Raw genomic sequence first — 16,644 nt, 5'->3', positions numbered from 1 at the left:
AAGTTAATGAGAAAAAGTTTCAGTCTCTTCTAATAATAATATGACTCATAGATTATATCCTGTTGTGATACCTGTAACTCCATCAGAGGTGGGTTCCTCTTAGTTCAGACCGATTTGCCTGAACTAGTAGCAAGCCACCGGTGATATCATGATGATGTCACAGAATCGGTTCTGTTGCTGCCAGTCCATGGATGCCAGCATCTATCTTTCTTTCTTTCTTTCTTTTTTTTAATTGATTTTTTTTGGGGGGGGGGGTCCCTTTGCACATGCACAGAAGCTAAGTTTCCAGCACTACACATGTGTTGCCATCTTGTTTTCGGCTTTTTGGGAGGAGGGATTTTTTTAATTTTTGGACACTGCATATGAGTACAATATGCATTCACGCTTGAAATGCATGTGCGGTCCAAAGGTGCAGGAGGAAGCAAACCAGCAGCGAGATAAGTCAGAACCCACCCCTGAACTCCATCAAGCATTGACATCTGCCTATTCCAGGCCTTTGGGAAGGACTTGCTAGATGTAGAAAAATTCCAAATCCATTCTGAATATTTGGCTGATAGTGCAAGGAACCATTAGTGCTTTATGGTTCATTGCACTATTAGCCACAGTTCTAAAACTGTGGTTGAGAAAAAGCAGCTAGGAGATAGAGAATCCTTTTTTGCCATCATGTGGTTCTCCAGATGTATGCATCTCAAGCATGGTTTTCTTATTCAAAACTGCCAGTGACTTCCTGGACACTCTACTGAGCAATTCTGCCTAAGGGAGAGGGGAAATACCACTTTCTTAGACAAAATATGTCCAGAGTTGGATAAAAAACATTCTTTCTCATCTAAACCCGTTTCATATTTGCAGTGTTCATTCCTAACTGTGCTGTCATGTTCAGCTATTAAAAAAACCCCGCAAAATAATATTTAACACATTTTTTTCATTAAATGTAACACTCAACGGTTTTTGGGCAAAGTCTGAATTATACTAACATATAGTATATAGATTTAGCATATAGATTGTACCTAAATATGTGTTTGTTTTGGTGTTAGTTTAAGCCAATAGTTGCAGTACCAGGTTCAGAGAAATGTAAAACTTTAGATTTAAGATTCCGAAATTCACTTGTTTTGCATCAGAATTGTATCTAAAGCAGACATCAATATGAAGAAGGCTGTGTGGTTGCTTTGAATGTTACAGACTTAGCTTGCCCAGTTTGTTTGTTTGTTTGTTTCGTCAAGTATGTATTGGTAGTATACATAGATATAACGCTGTTTATATACAGTACATGAGATGGGTACTAATAAGAGGGAAACATTAGGACAGGGATGGTAGCATGCTGGTGCACTTATGTATGCCCCTTACTGACCTCTTAGGAATCAGGTGAGGTCAACAGTGGATAATCTAAGGATAAAGTTTTGTAAGTTTGGTGATAAAAATACAAAGTCAGGTAGTGAGTTCCAGGTATTAACTACTCGGTTGCTGAAGTCATATTTTCTACAGTCAAATTAGGAGTGGGTTACTTTGAGTTTGTATCTATTATGTGCTTGTGTATTGTTGTGGTTGAAGCTGAAGTAGTCGTTGACAGGTAGCAGATGATTTTATGAGTTCTGTTTAGGTCGTGTCGAAGGTGATATAGTTTTAAGCTTTCTAAGCCTAGGATTTCAAGTCTGGTTGTGTAAAATATTCTGTTGCGAGTAGAGGGGCAGAGTGCTTTCTCGTAAAGTATCTCTGGACACTTTCTAATGTATTTATGTCTGAAATGCAGTGTGGGTTCTAGACAGATAAGCTGTAATCATGGATTGGTCTGGCAAAAGTATGCTCTGATTAGTAGTGTGATATTACTGGAGAAGAAGTTACATAAGAAAGTTCTAAATTGAAAACATAACACAAAACCTGCATATTAGTTCACCTGCTGTACTTTCCAGTTTTATGTTTAAGCAAAGTTTCAGATGCTAAACTGAATGTATTAAGACTAGATTGAACTATTTCAGTTTGATAAGTAGCCACAAAATTGCTAGCAAAATATTGCTTGACATTAATCATAACATAAATAAATGTTATAAAATAAATACATATATATTTAAACAAATGACAACACTGCTCCAAATTAAATAATCTATTGACAGATAAGTTTGTTGGCCTTTGTTTCTTTTTCTGTCTCTCTTCTTTCATTCTTTTTAAATAAAACCTCTTCATTTTAGTGAAGAACAAAGCCTTTGATTCTTGTAATCTTTATGGTGCTAGCAACCTGGTGTCAAAAATGCTAGCCAAGATGTGTTGTCTTTCAGATCTATGAAGCAGAAATCAGAGTCACCAGAGGATTTCTACCCAAATTCCAAGAAGGGCACATTAACGTCCTAACTACTTCCCATGGAAATCACAGTTGTATCAACATCCTGCTGTTTTGTTTGCATTTAATTTGGGATATAACTCTCTATGCTCTCAGCATGGATCCCATCGTTAAATGAAAGCACACCATGGGTTGTAAAAAAATCAACCAAGTGTTCCACTTTTCAAAGGTAGGTTTGTGAAGAACATAAATAACACTGCCTATTTACTGAAGATTATATAACCTACATAAAAGTATACCAATAAAAGAAAGAGAAACAATTTTTGGAGTACTGGTGTTGAAACAGTTTATAAAATGTAGATATAAAATAGATTTAGCCAGTAATCTATTATTCATACATACATGTGCACACACACGAATGCGTGCATGCGTGCACACACACTTATACAATAGTCATACTTCTTTCTCATGTGCCTACATTCACATATGCTTATATCCAAAATGTAACTGGTAAATTTGACAGAAATTATAAAAATTCCATCTCTTATGCATGGATACCAGCAAGGATTAACACTTGCTGGGCTCAGGAATAAGCAAAATCAGAGCAGGTAATTATTTGGATGGGAGACTTCAAAAGAGGAAGTTTAAAAGAAATAATAATTCCAAACGGTGGAAATGGAAAATCCTTTCCATATTGTTACCCAAAAAAATGCTATACAGACATATTTATGATATCATCAGGAGCTTGAAGGAGATAGTAACTTTATTTTACCTTTATCTAATAAAGGGTAATATCTCAATATTATGTAACTCTGGTCAAAGCTAACTAATTATGACATGGTACATTTGGTAATCTATAGAAATGCGAGTATACTAGGATTCTATAAGTTATCTGAAACTTTTGGGAAATGCTTTTAAATTGTCTTTGCTTCTTAATTCATCTATAGGTTATGACCTATAAAGCCCAAAAGACCAGAATACCTTCGGGACCGCCTTCTGCCACACAGGGGAAGAGCCTTCTCTGTGGCAGCCCAGGTCCTCTGGAATCAACTCCACCCGGAGATTAGAACTGGCCCAACACTCCTCTCCTTTCACAAACTTCTGAAAACCCACCTATGTCACCAGGCTTGGGGAAATTGACACACCCCTATATGTTCCATTTTATGTATGGTTTGTCTGGACTGTATGATTGTTTTTATAAGGGTTTTTTAAATTGTTTTTTAATATTGGATTTGTATCTCATGTATTATTTGTTGTGAGCCGCTCCGAGTCCTTGGAGAGGGGCGGCATACAAATCTAATAAATTATTATTATTATTATTATTATCATCATCATCATCATCATCATCATTATCATCATCATTATCATCATCTAGGGCAACACTGTACTACATAGTTGATATGTGACATAGTTTTTTCCTTAGGAACATGATACAGTAATACCTTGTCTTACGAACCTAATTGGTTCCGGAAGTAGGTTTGTAAGGCGAAAAGTTCATAAGATGAAACATTGTTTCCCATAGGAAACAATGTAAAAGTGATTAATCCGTGCAAAAAGAAAAAAAACACAAAATGGCGCTCCGCTGGGCGCTGCCGCCCAGCTGTCACCTTTTAAAACAGCCAGGGGGCTTCTCGGCGTTCTCTCGAACGGCGAAACCGAACGTTCGGGTTCGGGTTCCAGAGGCTGCCGAGAAGTGCCGCCGCCCGGCTGTCACCTTCTGAAACAGCCGGGGGGCTTCTCGGCGTTCGGGAGAATGCTGAACCCGAAAGTTCGGGTTCAGGTTCTGGAGGCTGCCAAGAAGCGCCCAGCTGTTTCAGAAGGTTACAGCCGGGCGCCGCCACTCGGCGGAGTGCCGTTTTTGCGATTGGCGGGGGCGTTTTCAGCCGATCTGGAGGCTAGAAAGGAGGTGGGGAATCCCAATAGGGAATTCCATGGGCGGAGCTTTGACATCACGAAGAAGGAAAGAGGGAAGGAAAAAGAAAAAATTAATCCCCACCCCTCAAATATTACGTATGTAGTGGCAGAATGCATCTTTTCAGAAAATAGAGAACATCAAAACTAGCATCATCACTGGTTTGGAATAGTATTGTTTGAGAGTTCCTTCTCTCCCACTAACAAGATTTGATAGCATTCATCATGTAACCCAGCATGACAACAAGAAGAAACTAAACCTTCTTTATTGGGCAAAGAGAAATTGCAATAGCATGATTCTCAAGTAGGGTTGATACATCACTCATACCTAGATTTTCATTGGATCAATAAATTAAAAATGTAATTTATTTATTTATTTGTTTATTTGTTTGTTTGTTTATTTATTTATTTAGCTTTCAACTTTATTTTCACGATTGCTCAAGCTAATTAATAATGTATCATCTTTACACAACCATTTATTTTTTCCACATCATCAGCTATGGGCTTTCCAGCTTAGAGAGGGGAGATGCTCCTTGTGGTCCACCTTCACTTTGCCCCCACTACGGGGTGGGGGGTTTAAATTCAAACCCTCAGAGGTGAAATGTTCGGAGCCAGCCGTGGAGCTCGTGGTCCCAGCTTCCAATATCACCAAAAGCAAAACCAGAAGTCATCGTGAGAATACGTTGGTGGCAGTAAGGAAGCAAGCTCATTTATTTGTGTACTAAAGTTCAAGAAAAGATCACTAACATAGTTTATATATATATATATATATATATATATATATGCAGATTGTTCTGAGTTCGGGTTTTGCCCTGTGTAATGTTTTGCATGTCTATGCGACGTTTCGGTGAAATCACATTCACCATCTTCAGGCTGGAGTTCCAATCTTTGTGTTGTTGTAAATGGAATATTAGCAAACTGACATTTCTTTCTAGTATGTAGTGTGGGGGTGGAGATTTGCTTTGAATGTAGCATATGTATATATATATAGCTCAACAAGGAAAAAAACTTTATTGGAAATATAAATAGTGATTTTCCATTCTTTGCAACTTCAGATAAATTGTGACATGTAAATAATGCTGTATTATGGTATAGAATTTTACCTACGGATCGATGTGTCAATGAATATATGGCTTCCTTTAATTAAATAATTTATTTACCATTTTAGCACTAAAATGAACCTAGTTTATTTATTGTACCCTATTGTGCTTAAAAATGTATTGGTTACTTGCTCACTTCAAGTCTGCTTATACATGCATATCAATCTAATCTTTAAAGAAGGTTTTCTTTAAAGAAGGTTTTAAAGAATGGTACTAGAATTAGATTATATATACAATAGTATGTTATTAGCTATTTTTTTATGTATTAGTATTCAACTATGTATTCAATTTTGTATTCTTTTTTCTATATCTGCATTTACACTTTTGAGATAAGTGGGGAGGATACCTCCCCAAACTATATTTTTAATGTTTGTAAGTTTGTGCGTCCTTTTATGAAAATTAATAAAAAGATTTATTTAAAAAAAATAAAATAAAGAAGGTTTTCTGCTACTGCCATCTGTAGATAACAAAATATTCTACTCCAATTTCTAAAGTTCAATATTATTACTTATTGTTATTTACCTTAATTCATTTTCATTTTGGTAAAGAAATGTTCTGTTTATTAAATAAAGAACTGAAAATGCTGCAAACAGAAGTGAAAAATCAAAAGACATAAATGCACTTACTTCATTTCCAGGATCTCCTCCAACTGTTTTCTCCGTTCTAGTCTTAAATTGGCCAAATGTGCTTCTTTCTCACCCAGAGATTGCTGTGTTGAGGCAAGGCGAGCTTTGGTGGCATCCAGTTCTTGCCTGGTCTTATCCAATGCATTCCGTAATTCTTCTAACTAAAAAGCATAGAAAAATTCAGGCACTCACCATTAGAAAATGAACAAGAAATTGTAATGTTTAATCCCACAGTCATTAAATATCTACTCTCTTCATGGGAACATAGTGAAATAAGCCTGAATTTTGCGTGTTAAGTTATACATTTTAACAGCATATTCATGCAAAGAAGATATATATTGAATCTGATTAAATAATGAAGAATAAGTGTATTTATCACAGACTTATGACTAATGATAGATTCATGTGTCTATTTTTAAAGAAGGATAAAACTTCTTAGTTTAATTTCATATGTATGCATGTAGTATGTATGTATATGTACATACATTTCATATGTATGTATGTAGTATATATGTATATGTACATACATATACACACACATATATATGTGTGCGTATATATATGTACAGTGTTCCCTCGATTTTCACGGGGGATGCGTTCCGAGACCGCCCGCGAAAGTCAAATTTCCGCGAAGTAGAGATACGGAAGTAAATACACTATTTTTGGCTATGAACACAATCACAAGCCTTCCCTTAACACTTTAAACCCCTAAACTGCAATTTCTCATTCCCTTAGCAACCATTTAGATTATTACTCACCATGTTTATTTATTAACGTTTATTAAAAAAAATATTTATTAAAGGCAGATTAAAGTTTGGCAATGACGTATGACGTCATCGGGCAGGAAAAACTGTGGTATAGGGGGGAAAAACCGCAAAGTATTTTTTAATTAATATTTTTGAAAAACCGTGGTATAGCCGTTTCGCGAAGTTCGAACCCGTGAAAATCGAGGGATTTGATTTTTTTTCTTTTTGTGATTTTATTGTTATTGTGAGCTTCCTATATTTATGCTCTAAGACAGATGGCCATACAACTCTTTTAAATGAATATGCTTCCTTGAACTATGGAACAGACTAAGGGGACAAGTCCAGTGATCCTTCACACACTTGAACCAATACATTCTCAGCGTTATTAGAAAAGGAGCTGTAGGTTTTTCAGACTGAAGTCCACTGAGCCCGTGGTCAAAAGTACTAGTTAGTGACCAAGATAAAAAGATAAAATTAGAGGAAAAAGAAGAACGATGGACTTTCTACAGCAGGAGACTCCAAACTTAGCAACTTTAAGACTTGTAGACTTCAATTCTGAGAATTCCCCATCAGCCATGCTGCCTGGAAAATTCTGGTAGTTATTATTATTATTATTTATTAGATTTATATGCCGCCCTTCTCCAAAGACTCGAAGTTGAAGTCCACAAGTCTTAAAATTGCCATATTTGAAGACTTCTGTTCTACAGATTCTATAGACAAGATGTTTATGATGGGAGTTGTTACATTCTCTGGAGATGCTGAATCTAAACAGCTTGTCTGGTTGTCTTAGAATAATCAAGTTTGAGAATACATCTTTTAACCTCAAGCACATTTTGCTTCTTTAGGTTTAAGGACAATGACTGGCCAGCCAAAAGAATATGCACATGTTTCCCTGAGTACATATCATGCAGCAAGAATCTTTATTGTTTTTAAAACAAAGAGAATTGTTCATTATGTTCACCTTTCAGAATCACAGTGTCACATACAGCCTTCAAGTTCTTATTTTTCAGGACAGTTTACTTCAAAGACTATTCCTCTTTATGAAAAACAATTAGGCTTGTAATTCTCTCTCCCACCCCCACCCCTATCCCCAGACATTGCTTTCAAGAAACTCTGCAAGTGCAGCAGAGCAACCCTTTAAGCAGGGCTAAAGTATGGTGCTGTCAGAGTGGCTTTTCTGGTTAATGTCAATAGCACTATGTATAAAAGGTGCCCAAAGTGTGTACAAATGTTGATCTTCGGAGAAATCATGCCTATAATCATACACACATCCACTATTTCATCCACCAGGTTGACTGCAAGGAGAAAGGGCAAAGTACATTTTTAAAGACAAAATACAATTCCTAGCACACTTGCTAGGTTGTAATTCATAAGGGAACTCTTTTGCAATCAGAATAGGATAGGATAGGATGGGATGGGACAGGATGGAATAGAAATAGAATAGAAATAGAATAGAAATAGAATAGAAATAGAATAGAAATAGAATAGAAATAGAATAGAATTAGAATAGAATTAGAATAGAAATAGAATAGAAATAGAATAGAAATAGAATAGAAATAGAATAGAAATAGAATAGAAATAGAATATAGAATAGAAATAGAATAGAAATAGAATAGAAATAGAATAGAAATAGAATAGAAATAGAATAGAAATAGAATAGAAATAGAATAGAACAGAACAGAACAGAACAGAATAGAATGAAGAAGCTCATCCAATACATTTTTGCAAAGCATCCAAAAGACCAAAGGGATAACTACAAAGCTTATTATTCTTACAAACAGACTCTGTTCCAGTGGTTCTCAACCTTTCTAATGCTGCAACCCCTTAAAACAATTGTTCATGTTGTGATGACCATAAGTCTAGCGCCCATTCTCCCAATAGAGCTTTAAGCAGATTGACAGGAATTTCAGAGGGACACCCCCACTGTAACGCCTGATTGAGCAGATAGTAAAAATATGTTCCAATGAGCCAAATTTGTCTTTTCCCATGGTCTTAGGCGACCCTTGTGAAACAGTCGTTCGATCCCCAAATTAGTCCTGACCCCCAGGTTGAGAACCACTGCTCTATACAGATAGTCCTTGACTAACAAGACTTCATTTAGCAAGTGTTCAAAATTACAACAACACTGGAAAAAGTGACTTATGACCATTTTTAACACTTATGATTACTGTAGCATCTCCGTGGTCATGTCATTTGCATTCAGATGCTTATCAATTGATTCATATTATGATGGTTGCAGTGTCCCGGGATCATATGATCCACTTTGGCAACCTTCTGACAAACAAAGTCAACGGGAAAGCCATATTCACTTAACAATTGTGTTACTAACTTAACAACTGCAATGGTTCACTTAACAAATGTGGCCAGAAATGCTGTAAAACCAGTCAAAGCTCACTTAACAAATTTTTCACTTAGCAAGGTCAATTTTGGGCTCAATTGTGGTTGTACATAAAGGACTACTTGTAAATCTAGATTCAACAAGATATAAAACACAGTACGGTAAAAGGAGATTTCATGAGCGATCTACTTTCTAATTAAACATGAATTTATAGCGACAATAGCGTGCAATATAAGTTAGAAATGTGACATTGCTGTGATTTAAATAAGAAAGAACCTTCTGTGTAATATTAAGTATTTCTCCTATTTAGTCTTTCAGCACAATTGGAATAAGCTAGTCTAGTTTATTTCTGTCTGATAACCCCATCAAAAACTAAAGTAATTCAATGAATTGTGGGTCAATGGGAATCATACACACTTGTACTACCGGTAGTTCTATAGACAAATATTTCTTTTTGCATGTAAGCCAAAAATCTAGCAAATAAAAGAGTATGTTATTATGCTTATTCCACGAAAGAAAGATATGTAAATTGTATCATCTTCGCAGAAAGCACATGGCATTTGGCTTCTGAGTATTAGTATGAGGTATCCATATCCTGCTGCGTATTCCAAGTATCTGATATTAAAGCAAATTCCATCCATGTGCTGAATCTGTTTTCTTTCTAAGCAGGGCTGGACAATCATCCAGCTGTTCACTTTGAAAATGAGTACTACTGAATGCAACTGTGCCTCTCAGGTGTTAGTGATGCTTTTGTCTCCTCAAAGATTTGATTCTAGTGGTTGAAAAGCATAGTGGGTGGCCTCAAAGTTCATCGCAAAGCAACAACTCCCATAAAAAATTTTGCATGATAGACGAGAGAAACTAATTTAGTTTCATATGGGCTGAAAATGATGGCCAAGTGTGTTCCTTTTTCAGCTAGACATGATAACCTTATTGATAGCTTGGTCAGATAAAATGCTCAAAAGATTCTTTACACCAAAGGAAAGTCTTCCAAATACTTTCCTATTAAAAAAAACCCACCTTCGGCCTTAACTACCTGATTGCACTAAAGCTTCCTTTAGCTGTTAGAAGAAGGAGGAAGTATAAGAAGTAGCAAAAGACAAAGAGAACTGGATTCTGAGAGGCATCAGTTAACTTGAATGTGATTTTTTTTTGTCCAATACACAATGAGGTTTTGAATGGGTATATATCTATATACACATAGTAAAATATATGATGAAGGTTATAGAGGAGATATAGTAAAATATATCTAAGAAAGAATAGAAAAGAAGTTATAGTACTAGAACATATCAATGAAAGAATAGAAGAAGCGATATAGGAATAGAAGAAAGGTATAGGAGATATAAGAGAGCAATAGGACAGGGGACAGAAGGCACTCTAGTGCACTTGTACTCGCCCCTTACTGATCTCTTAGGAATCTGGATAGGTCAACCGTAGATAATCTAAGGGTAAAGTGTTGGGGGTTTGGGCATGACATTATGGAGTCCGGTAATGAGTTCCACGCTTTGACAACTTGGTTACTGAAGTCATATTTTTTTAATAAGACATTTTTATTGAATTTTTCATTAAACAACACATACAGCATACCGTTCGAAAACATAGTCAAAAACGTCAACACTTACAACAATCAACGTAAAACAAAACAAAATTAAATTTAAAAAAAATTAAGAATAAATACATATTATCTTAAACTTATTTCATGTTTCTTGGGTAATAAGAAGGGATTAGAGAGACCAGAGACATTTGTCATTTGTCCTTCGGCTAATAGTGTGTTATCGGTGTTCCGTCTTTCTTTTTGGTTATTTAAGAGTTTATCTACCTGTTTATTATTTATTTACCGCCTTATGTTGAGGTTATCTTTGTTATTAGTAACTTAAAAATTATTATTTCTATACATATGTATGTATACTTAAATTCATTGGATAGGTCAACCGTAGATAATCTAAGGGTAAAGTGTTGGGGGTTTGGGGATGACACTATGGAGTCCGGTAATGAGTTCCACGCTTCGACAACTCCGTTACTGAAGTCATATTTTTTACAGTCAAGTTTGGAGCAGTTAATATTAAGTTTAAATCTGTTGTGTGCTCTTGTGTTGATGTGGTTGAAGCTGAAGTAGTTGCCGACAGGCAGGACGTTGCAGCATATGATCTTGTGGGCAGTACTTAGATCTTGTTTAAGGCATCTTAGTTCTAGGCTTTCTAGGCCCAGGATTGAAAGTCTAGTCTCGTAGGGTATTCTGTTTTGAGTGGAGGAGTGAAGGGCTCTTCTGGTGAAGTATCTTTGGACATTTTCACGGGTGTTAATGTCTGAGATGCGATATGTTTGATGTAACTGAGTGGAGTACTTACGTGTTCAAGCACCCCTGATTTTAATTTCTCACCCATATGTACATCCAAACCACATGGTGGTGTTTGATTTCTAATACTTGCAAGCATTTTGAGAGGTGGTTAGGTTAGGGTTTTAAACTGTAACCTGAAACTTCACTTCTATCTTGACTCAGACTAGCTGAATTGAATCTGAGACTTTTAGAGGAAGTCTAAATGTGAACAGGTAACACCCCCCCCCCCCCCCCAGATTTGAAGGAATTCAACTTTTGACAAAAAATTAATTACCTTTTTCTCACGTTAACTGAGGTGTTAACAGCCTACTGTATGAAAGACACACCTGCAGCTTTTAGAAACTCCATGGAAAAGATAATTACAGCCATTGCTAAATCTGAGCTTTGAAATGCACAGCCCCCCAAGGCAGAAAGAAGAATGCAAACTTTCTCTCCATAGCTGGGAGGTCTCCCTTTTATTTCAGGATTTTAGTTTAGAAACTTGCCTGAAAATAACAGGTCCTAGATTATGTTTAAAATGTATTTTCTGGGCAGAGGGTCTTACAGTATCTCCAGGCACAGAAATGGGCATCTCCACAATTTTTATTTTCTAAGGACATTTATAAAGTCTTAGAATATAAAAGTACGGGCATTTTTTTATTGTATATTTTATTTTATTCAAAACAAGGTTAAAATACAAAAGATAAAAAACAAAAAAACAATAAAATCAATAAAAACATTAAAAAGGTGTATAAAAAAGGGCCCATGCATGTACACATTATCCCCTCTAGTTGAATACTGATTAATACATTACTACAACATTAGTTTGTACAGGCGGGAGACCTAAAGGCATTTTTGAAAATATTATTTTAGAAATAAAAAATAACTATTGTTCCTGCAGCTAAATGCTTTCTTTTTCATATTTCACACTAAAACAAACTTTTAAAATGTCAGAATCAGGCAGGTTTTTAGAGGACGGTCTTTGTAAACTTTGGAGTGCACTCCCACCATACTGGTATATTTCAGATTTAAATTTTCATTAACTAAAATATCAGTATTTTTGTCTAAAGTAAAGTGACCAGACATCCTACTTTTGGTGGGACAGTCCTGCTTTTTAGCAATTTTTCCTGCATCCCATGGCATTTTTAAAAAGTCCCGATTTTTTGAAAGAAATACCAGTCGGGATTGCATTGGAGCCAGAAAGACTGACTCTTCATCCTTTGATGCAGATCACGTGGCTTGAAGGGATCCCCCTCCAGGCAGCTCAGCTTCCGTGCTGCCTGAAATTGGCCGATGTGGAGGATGTGTTTCCCTCTTCCATCCAATGTGTTTCCCTCCCTCGTTCCCTGTGGGGAAGCACCCAGGAGCTCAGGTGTGAACTCCCATTTCCCCGGGCGGTGTTTTTGCAACGCGATGGGGAAGGGAGCGCTCCTCCACCAGAGTGGCTTAACAAGTTTGCTGACTGGGAATGATGGGAGTTGAAGTCCAAGCCTAAGCAGGTTGGTGGAGAAGGCTGCTATATGAAATAATACTAATACTACTACTACTACTACTACTACTACTAATAATAATAATAATAATAATAATAATAATAATAATAATTTCTCTAGCTATTATTATTAGCTATTAGTAGTAGTAGTAGTAGTAGTAGTAGTAGTAGTAGTAGTAGCTAGAGAAATTAGTGAAATACGAAGATCTAAAAAGCCAGTGAAAGTGGTCCCAGTGGTACTTGGCACGCTGGGTGCAGTGCCAAAGGATCTCAGCGGACATTTGAAAACCATCGGAATTGACAAAATCTCCATCTGTCAATTGCAAAAGGCTGTTTAGTGGGATCGGCAAACATAATTCGCCACTACATCACGCAGTCCTAGGTGCTTGGGAAGAACCCGACTGGTGATGAAATACGAAATCCAGCATAGTGATCTCGTTTGCTGTGTTGTACTGACATAATAATAATAATAATAATAATAATAATAATAATAATAATAATAATAATAATAATAATAATAATAATTTCTCTAGCTATTATTATTAGCTATTATTATTATTAGTAGTAGTAGCTAGAGAAATTAGTGAAATACGAAGATCTAAAAAGCCAGTGAAAGTGGTCCCAGTGGTACTTGGCACGCTGAGCGCAGTGCCAAAGGATCTCAGCGGACATTTGAAAACCATCGGAATTGACAAAATCTCCATCTGTCAATTGCAAAAGGCCACTTTACTGGGATCAGCAAACATAATTCGCCACTACATCACACAGTCCTAGGTGCTTGGGAAGAACCCAACTGGTGATGAAATACGAAATCCAGCATAGTGATCTCGTTTGCTGTGTTGTACTAAAATAATAATAATAATAATAATAATAATAATAATAATAATAATAATAATAATAATAATAATAATAATAGAAGCAGGATTTTTTTAGCCCTGTGCAACATGTATGGGGCCACACAGTGTGAGGAAGTGAACCGGAAGTGAGGTAAGTCAGAACTCAACGCTGGATGTGTTCAGTCATAATTAGTAAACCACCTCTAATCTATATTTCACTTAAGAGATACTGAGAAGAAGCTTCTCTGCGTATGTTTGAATATTCTAAGAAAATTAAGCTGTTATTGGCGCACATTGATTTCTTCGTAAAAGAATAATGAAGGAGTTCATGCTTTGAACTTGGCCTGCAAATGCCGCACAAGATGCATTGTATTAAATTAATTTGTTTTGAAACCTTTCACTATAGATATATATAAGCAAAATTTGATTTGACCCAAGCTCAACTCCTAATGAATTCATGAACTTATTCATATGGTTTCCGGAAAACAATTCAGGAATGGATTATCTTCTGGGATATTTTCATACTCCCAGTGAAGCGTATAACCTGGCAATTTTTTGATGGTCAATTCAATTCTAACCAGATTTAACCCAGCTTGTTGTTGTTTTTTAATCAGCAAAGAATGGTGGGAACAACCTGAAGAAAGAAGGTAAAATCATAGACTATATAGACCAATGGACTTTCTACAGAGTCGATAGACAAGATATCCAAGGCAGGAGGATTTTGTTCATATTAACATTTTGGACACCTCATTGATAATCAATGCTAATAAACCTCTGTGCCCATAAAATAAAGATGTTATGTTTGCTATACTTTAATTTAAGCCCTTATATTGGATGGCAGATTCCAACTTAAATTAACCACTCTAGATTTTAATTCTGACTCCCAGAATTATATTTATATAATTATAAATATATTTCATTATATTTATATAATTGGTAAAGTAGAATTATATTTCCCTGGTATTTGTTCTCCAGGCCTTTAAAAGATTTTTAGAAGACAATATAATAAAAGATTGTTCAGTGATGAAAAGTTTCATCACTGGACAATGATGACATTGTCGTAACTCAGTATTAAAGCACATCATAGGATATGCATTTGACAAAGGATGCCAAATTGCCATTGATATTCACATACATGGACTTTATTGAAAGCAGGATTTAACAAATACCAAGAAATATTTTCATTCTCTCTTTCTCTCTATCACAGAGGAAGGGACAGAGGGGGGGAGAGGGGGGGAGAGGGAGAAGATTATGATTTTTTAAAAATATAATCCCAGGGAATGAGGTTAATCTAAGTATTATAAAGCTGCACTGGAAATAAAATTTATTTTGCAGACAGTTTGGACCCTGTTGATGGCAGAAGCAGGAATGGAATGCATAGATAATTATCTTTAAGACCAGTCAATGTTTCTTAATATCACCTTTTAGATCCAACCAATACATTCCAGTCTGATTCAAAGTTTATTTATTAAAGGATTTAGCACTTTAGATGCCATATTGCCTGGAAGCCCACCAATTTCCATTCCCAAATATCCAATTTCTCCAATTTCTAGATGCATGAATAAGACCCTTCAGAATCACATCTGGCCAGTAAGAACAGGCACTAAAACACTTTTTTCCCCATTGCCATAATTTCCATTGAAAACACTTTCAAAATAAAATAAATATTGGATGATCTTCAATAATATGTAAAGTATTGTTCCTTTAGCTGTGAAGGGCAGGAACCATCACAAGCATTTATGACTGAATATTTTTACACTTGCCTGGATTATGATCAATTACAGTACAATTCTTTTAAGTTACTGAAGACGTTTTCAAGTCAAACAGATCAGCCACAGATATGGTACCCATTTTTCTTTTAGTGTGACCTAAAAAATCATACATTGATCTTTTTTTCTTATTTGGCTCTTTTCAGTATGCGCTAATGTTTGATAGATGATTGTGAACTGCTTCAAGTATAATTTGTCCAGTAACTGTACACTTTCGTTACAAATTCATGATTATTATGCCAAAGGTTACATTAAATACAAAAATCAGAGCCAACCAAGATATGATGAGAAATGCAAGAATATATACTTATCTTTCTGAACTCTGAAAAGTATAGTGTGGGGAAAATTCTGATCAAGATCATATTGCAAGTGGAAAACAAATAGCATTTCCAAAAGATGTTTTTCATCAGGAATGTGGTACACAAGGAAAACCTCAGTTCCTTCTCAATATACTACAATCAGTATCCAGCTCTATATGAATACTGAAATTCTTATTTAAAATGAAAACAAAAAGAGGTTACCGTCATGTGCTTGTTGTCAAGTCTAGTTTGGTCTTTTCTCTAGAATATCTTTTACAACATTCAAATGCTTTAGTGCAATAAATTGCAGTCTTTACATTGGATCAAAGTCATCAGTATTTACATTGGATCAAAGTCATCACAGCATCCTAAAGAGTTACACTGTTAAAATACCATAGTTTATTTACTTACATATTATAAGTTAGGTTCTGACCAACGGGCTTGTAAGCATTCCTCTCAATTTTAGTCTCCTTCCAGGGCTACTCATTTTCTTATTTCATTGTTTTTAATGTCTATTTCACATTATATAATTTCAGTCCTTTGTTTGCAAAATATTTTGGAGAAGTGGACGTTCCATTTTTACAGCTTGCAAAATAAAATTTCAGCATGTCCCTTAGGGAGCACAATTGGTCACATGGTTATAGGATGCTGGTTTGGAGATTAGCAAGCCCATGTTCAAGGCCTGAGTGCTGCCGTGGGGCAGGGTTAACTCCCATCCTTCACTCCAATTCCTAAGGACATGAAAGGAGTCCGCAACAGGGTGTCTCTCGCACAACAGTGATGTCACCAACTAATCCTTTCAACCTAGAAACCCCTCTGTGTTTCCAACACAAGTGTGATGTAAATGAACAGGAATGAACAGTAAAAAGAAACAAACTTTGCTGAAAAAATATCTTATAAGGAAGGTCATTATCATACATTTATTTAATTTACTTACATGG

General features: G+C 35.8%; 1 protein-coding gene across 1 annotated transcript in view; it reads right to left on the bottom strand.

Annotated features, from left to right (window-relative positions):
* Positions 1-5,905: 5,905 nt before the first annotated feature.
* Positions 5,906-16,644, bottom strand: part of ERC2 (ELKS/RAB6-interacting/CAST family member 2) — a 384,099-nt gene continuing 373,360 nt past the window's right edge. The window contains exon 12 of the mRNA XM_070735759.1: positions 5,906-6,070. Within this exon, the coding sequence (XP_070591860.1) occupies positions 5,906-6,070 (165 nt within the window). The remainder of the gene's footprint in view (positions 6,071-16,644) is intronic.

The sequence above is a fragment of the Erythrolamprus reginae genome, chromosome 2 (assembly GCF_031021105.1).
Source record: "Erythrolamprus reginae isolate rEryReg1 chromosome 2, rEryReg1.hap1, whole genome shotgun sequence".
Classification (NCBI taxonomy): domain Eukaryota; kingdom Metazoa; phylum Chordata; class Lepidosauria; order Squamata; family Dipsadidae; genus Erythrolamprus; species Erythrolamprus reginae.
Note: the sequence above shows the minus strand (reverse complement) of the source record. Positions and strands in the feature narration are given on the sequence as shown.